The 6,796-nt window shown below is 38.6% G+C and overlaps 1 protein-coding gene across 4 annotated transcripts in view; it reads right to left on the reverse strand.

Annotated features, from left to right (window-relative positions):
- FAM35A (family with sequence similarity 35 member A) overlaps positions 1–6,796 on the reverse strand; it is an 89,098-nt gene that overhangs the window by 28,217 nt on the left and 54,085 nt on the right. For 3 of the 4 annotated variants that reach the window (XM_015566659.1, XM_006767900.2, XM_015566660.1), the window contains exon 6: positions 5,991–6,197. The exons of the other annotated variant lie outside the window; for it this stretch is intronic. In XM_015566659.1, the coding sequence (XP_015422145.1) occupies positions 5,991–6,197 (207 nt within the window). The remainder of the gene's footprint in view (positions 1–5,990; positions 6,198–6,796) is intronic. 4 annotated transcript variants of the gene reach the window in all.

A 6,796-nucleotide genomic window follows, 5' to 3' on the forward strand; every position in this document is an offset into this window, starting at 1 on the left:
CATTGCTATCAATCTCCCCCTTAAAGTCTGTCAAGAGTTTTTTTATGTACATTTGTGCTCCTATATTGGGTGTATATATGTTTATAAGGGTTATATTTTCTTGTTGAATCATTCCCTTTAGTATTATGAAGTAGCCTTCTTTGTCTCTTGTTATGGCCATTGTTTTGAAGACTATTTTGTCTGACATGAGTATTGCTACCCCAGCTTGTTTTCCTTTTCTATTTGCATGGAATATATTTTCCTATCCCTTCACTCTAAGTCTGTGTGTATCTTTTGTTCTAAGGTGGGTCTCTTGTTGATAGTATATATATATGGGTCATGGTTTGTTATCCATTCAGTCACCCTAATGTCTTTTGACTAGAGCATTTAATCTATTTACATTTACAGTTATTATTGGTTGCCATTTTTATTTTCTTTGTACCTATAATCCTCTCTCTCTCTCTCTCTCTCCTTTTCTTCTTCTTCTTAAAGCAGTCTCTTTAACATTTCTTGCATTGTTGGTTTGGTGGTAATGTACTCCGTTAACCTTTTTTTTCTGTCTGGAAAGCTTTTTTATTTCACTTTCAATTTTAAATGATAGCATCACGGGATACAGTAGTCTTGCATTTAGGCCCTTGCTTTTCATTACTTCGAGTACTTCGTGCCACTCCCTTCTGGCCTAAAGTGTTTCTATTGAGAAGTCAGTTGACATTTTAATGGGGACTCCTTTGTAGATAATTTTCTGTCTCTTGCTGCCTTTAACTTTCTTTCTTTGTCTTTAACATTTGTCACTTTAATTATGATGTGTCTAGGCATAGGTTTCTTTGGGTTCCTCTTGATTGGGACTCTCTATATCTCCTGAACTTGTATAACATTTTCCTTCACCAGGTTGGGGAAGTTTTCTGTCATTATTTCTTTAAACAGGTTCTCAGATCCTTGCTCACCATCTTCCCCTTCTAGTATTCCTATAATGTGGATGATTTTATGTTTCATGTTTTCCCAGAGCTCCTTAAGCAATTGTTTTGCTTTTTAATTCCTTTTTTCCATTTGTTTCTCTAATTGGGTATTTATTTCTGCCTTGTCTTTCAAAACACTGATTCGATCCTCTGCTTCATCCAATCTACTTTTAATACCTTCCAATGTGTTCTTGATGTCAGATATATCATTCTTCATGTCTATCTACTTTCCTTTTCATGCTGTTGTAATTTGCACTAAGTTCCTTATGCATCTTTATAACGATTGCTTTGAACTCTATGTCCAATGGGTTGCTTGCTTCCATTTCATTTAGTTCTTTTTCTGGAGATTCCTCCTCTTCTCTCATTTGGGGATTGCTTCTTTCTCTCTCCATTTTAGCTGTCTCTTTGTATTTTCTTTATGTATTAAATAGTACTGTTGTACCCCCTAGTGTTTTGTGGGCAGGCATAATGTAGAAAGTGTCTTGAGGGGTCCAGTGGTGCACTCTCTTTGTTCACTTGAGCTGGATGCTCTAGTAGTGCCCCTTGTGTGTGTTATTTGGGTTCTCCTGTTGTAAGTGGGCCTTGGTTATTGATGCCCTGTTTGTGGGAAGGATTTCCGCTCCGACTTGCTGCCAGTGAGGATGGGGCTTGCTGGATTTTGCTCTGTTGTTGAATCTTGTCCCTTGGTGTATCTATCCTGTGTCTCCTGGAAGCTTCTCTAGGGCAGGTACATGTGAATCACTGTCCCTGGGCAACCTGATTGAGGTCTAAGAGACTGAAGCCCCTAGTGGTCCAGTGGCCAGAGGCTGGATCTGGCTTTAGCCTCATACCTTGCTTGTCTCTATTCTGAGTTGTACTCCCTTCCCCATGGATCTGGTCCCGCAGGTGTCAGCTTCAGGTACTCAGCGTCGGCAGGGGCATGTACACAGTCCTTGTGGCATGTGACTCCCTGAAGTCCCAGAGCCCACTGGCATGCAACTCACAGTGTGGTCCCAGAGCCATGGCAGGGTCACTTGCAAGGTACCGCTGGTGTGAGACTCACCTCAGGGTCCCATCTCCTGTAGCAAGGGTCACCTGCAAGGCCCCTCTGGCATGAGACTCCCTGTGAGGTCCCAGAGCCCATGGCAGGAGTCACTTGCATGGTCTCTCTGATGTGAGATTCTGATTTCTATTTTAAATCTAAGTCTTCAATCCCAGCAGGTAACTGTTTTATGTGAGCAGTAAAACAGAGAGTTGACTTCTTCATGACACCAAATTAAATATAGTTCCTCTACTGCCTATGGCAGTGATGGTGAACCTATGACACGCGTGTCAGAGGTGACATGCGAACTCATTTTTTATTGATTTTTCTTTATTAAATGGCATTTAAGTATATAAAATAAATATCAAAAATATACATCTTTGTTTTACTATGGTTGCAAATATCAAAAAATTTCTATATGTGACACAGCACCAGAGTTAAGTTAGGGTTTTTCAAAATGTTGACACACCGAGCTCAAAAGGTTCGACATCACTGGCCTATGGCATCCTTTCTTGCAGTGATCAGCTCCATAAGCTTATGGGGCTTGGGGGGGATGGGAAGGGAGAAGAGGGTCACACAAACATGAAACTGCTTTAGGAACTTATGTGACACTACAACATTACCCAAGATTTCACTAGTTGGTATAAATCTAGAGTCTTTTGTGGCCCAAGCAACTTACTTCCTATTTTGAAAGTTGTATAAAAGTTAAACAGTATAAAAATTTGTAAATTTTCTATCACTTGTGTTTATCTTCCAAAAATATTAATTTTAAATTAACTATTAGTATTATTAAATGTTCCAATGCAGAACAGAGGATATAGGGTTCTCTGAGAATAAATCTCTATATTCCATACATGTTGGGTTTTTTGAGAGGTGTTGTTATTTTTGTTTTCCACTTATATGCTCCTTAGCTTAGTTTTGCAATATAATAATACTAATGTCCATAATCATATATTGTAAAACATATATCCATACCTATGTGAATTAACATAACTTGTAAAATTCTAATCTGGCATTCAGTCAATATAGAGTAAGAAACTAGAATCATGCTCCCACTTTGTGGTACAATAAAAAAACAAATATTTGGTCTCTGTCCCTAGTCCTGGCACACAAGTCCAAAATCCTTGGAATCTCCAGTGTGATAACAGTATCTTTTGTATGCTAATGAAATGACTGGTATCTGGGGCCCATAGGTGGCTTCAGGATGGGGACTGGTCACCAGAAAGGCCCAGGCATGATTAGAGGGTTGGAACTTTCAGCTCTATCCCACAACCTTTGAAAGTTTGAGCTAATCACCAATGGCCAATGATTAAATCAATCATGCCTACTGAATCCTTGATTAAAAACCTAAAATAACAGGGTTCAGGGAGCTTCTGAGTTGGTGAATACACAGAGGTGCTGGGAGAGTGATGCACTTGAAGAGGACATAGGAGCTCTATGTCCCTTCAATCACACCGTGCCTTATGCACATCTTCCATTTGGTGGTTCCCAAGTTTTATCCTTTATAATAAACGAGTAAATGGAAAGAAATAGTGTTCCTGAGTTCTAGAAGTAGTTCTAGCAAATTACTGAATCTGAAAGGAGGTGGATTGTGGAAACTCCAAACTTTGTAGCTGAGTCAGTATATGGGTAACATCTGGACTACATCTTGACTGAAGGAACCCATCTTAGAGGCCTGACTATGACTCCTTACTTTTAGTAAAATTCTGTGGTTGAAATGAACCTAACCACATCCTTAAAGGAAAGAATGTAGGATGATAACATCCTTTCTTAACATCATGTTCTGTAAAATAGTTTTGTCAAATGGTAACTAGAATGTCTGCACAAACATTATTTCACAGGCCCTTAGAATGGCCCACTGACTATGGAAAACATCTTTTGACCACCTGGGATCAACTGCTACCAATGGTGATCGTGGAACAACTAACCTCATTCTCATTCCCAAGCCCTATACCCACCCCACAACCCCTATATAAGCCATCCACAAGAAACCGTCTAGGACAGTGATGGCGAACCTATGACACACGTTTTTTGGTTGATTTTTCTCTGTTAAATGGCATTTAAATATATAAAATAAATATCAAAAATATAAATCTTTGTTTTACTATGGTTGCAAATATCAAAAAATTTCTATATGTGACACGGCACCAGAGTTAAGTTAGGGTTTTTCAAAATGCTGACACACCGAGCTCAAAAGGTTCGCCATCACTGGTCTAGGAGCTCGACTTCTCTCTTCTGGTGAACTCTCTTGTACACGAGCTCTTTTCAATAAACTCTATCTGCTTGATCTTGTACTGAGTTCAGTGCTCATTTCTATGACATTGATATTCAAGAACATGGCATTCAAGGTCCAGTAACATAGCCAAGTTAGAATATGCCCAGGATATAACACAGAAGTTTGGGTGTCCTGGTACCTACTACTTGCAAGTGGCATCTGAAGACTTTGCAGAGATAAGCTCTTAAAACTGTGGAGTCTGACACTAATTCCAGGTAGGTAGTGTCATAATTGAATTGTAGGACACCCATTTGGTGTCCAGAGAGTTGGAGAACTGGTTGTTGGTATGGAAAAATAAAATCCATACATTTGGTGTCAGAAGTATTGTGTATAAAAATAGTTTGGACACTTGAAACAACTAAAAACCAAACAAAATGTATGAAACAACAATTCTCAAGACCTTGGATATCAAGCAGCAAAGGACGGTGATCCTTAAGAGATGAGAAGCAAAAGAAGTGTGCCCAGTGACTGCTCCAGTTTACAGACAAAAGAGTTTCCTGGCTGTGGTACAGGTAAGGGGAACTCAGACAGAGCCTGATGGTTTCCTGGAGTTGAGAGGAGACTGAATTCTGAGTCTGGATGGCTAATACAGCTGGAGTTCTTGGGACAGGGTACTAGACAGATGAGAGCTACAAAAAAAGAGAGTTGTAGAGTACTACAGAAGGTCCCCCTGGAAGGATTCAACTGAGTATTTACCAGTACATGTGACCAGAGGCCAAGGAAAGAACCATCAGAGAGGGTGTTAGGAGCAATCCCTAAATCTTGGACAAAGCTGGGGGAAGTGCATTTTCCCATCAGTTAAAGTGGAAAATCTCATCATCCATAGGGTATTGGATAGAGATCAGAAGCTGTACTTAGAGGGAACTAATGGCACTTACACGCCTACACTGGAAAAAACAAAAAGTCTCATATCAATGACCTCAATTTACACTTAATAAATGAGAAAGAATGAAATCTATGAAAGCAAAAGAAAGGAAATAGTAAAGATCAGACCAGAAATCAATGAAATAGAAAACAAAAAAATGGGGGAAAATCAATTTGAGAAGATCAATAAAATTGATAAACCTCTAGCCAAATTGATGAGAAAAGAAAATCGAGAAGACACAAATTAGCATTATCAGATAATGCCAATACAGATGGTATAACCACTTTCAAAATAGTATAGCAATTTTTTAAAAAGTTAAACACATACCATAAAATCTAGCTATTCAACTCCTAGGTATTTACTCATGAGAAAAGAAAGACTATGCCCATATAATGCCTTATACATAAACTGTTTTCAGCCAAGAACTGAAAACAACTCAAATGTCCATCAACAGATGAAAAAAATCATAATATATTCATGCAATAAAATACAAAGAAATAAATTACTGATTTGCACAACAGCACAAATATATTTCAAAATAATTGGCTCAGTTAAAGATGCCAAATAAAACAATGTACATACTGTATGATTCCATGTACAGTATATCAAATCATAGAAAATTCAAACTAATCTCTAGTGTTAATAAGCAGGTTGAATTAAATGATGAATTTGTCCCCTGCTTAGTAACTATACACAAAAAAAGTTTAAGTGATCTCTAACAATTACAAATTAACCTCAAAGATTGTAGGCAAAAAGCTAAGATGCCAATATCTGGTTCAGATATTTACAAAGATCTGTATTTCACTCTCATATTTAACTATATTTTTCCCAAAAAATGGTAGATTCTTTGCTTGAATTAAAACTAGCAATATCTTACGTATATAAAGATCTTACCTGAACACTTTTCCTCCAGGTGTGTTGCTAAATCTGACATCTTCACAAAAGAGGACATGCTTTTTTGAAATTTTGCTTTAAATGTAATAGCCCTTATATCATCATCAAACAGGCACTCACAGGATGACCAAGGTGTTGTATGCAATTCTAGGTTTTCTGAGATGTAATTGCGCTGAACGAAAAGATATTTAAATTCCCAAATATAATCTTAAACAAAGAAATAAAAACAAAAAGTTATCAAAAAGGAAATAATATTGGATCAAAATCAGATTAAACAGATTGACCTGATTTAATCAGTTAAATACAACTCTTATCACACTAAGGAATTTGGGTATAAGAGACAAAACATGAATGTTTTAAAGCAATAAGATAAGGATGCTAGAGATAATTTTAATAAAAATTTATTCCAAAATTTCATGGTCTCCTAAACAGTCACAATCCTATATAATAAAGAGGCAATATGCAAATTAACCCTAACACCCTCACAAAGATGGCTGCCTACAACCAGGCTGGCAGGGAGGTGAGGGACAACCAAACAACTGAACAAGCAGGCTGCGTGGGGCAACCAGGCCAGCAGGGGGGTTAGTGAGGGACGACCAAATGACTGAACAAGCAGGTTGCGTGGGCGACCAGGCCAGCAAGGGCAACCAGGCTGGCAGAAGGGGGCAGTTGGGGGAAGCCAGGCCAGCAGGGGGGGCAGTAAGAGGCAACCAGTCTGGCGGGGGGGGGCAGTTAGGGGTGACCAGGCAGGCAGTCAGGGGAATGGTTAGGAGCCAGCAATCCAGGATTGTGAGAAAGATGTCTGA

This window comes from Myotis davidii, unplaced genomic scaffold, assembly GCF_000327345.1.
Source record: "Myotis davidii unplaced genomic scaffold, ASM32734v1 scaffold642, whole genome shotgun sequence".
NCBI lineage: Eukaryota > Metazoa > Chordata > Mammalia > Chiroptera > Vespertilionidae > Myotis > Myotis davidii.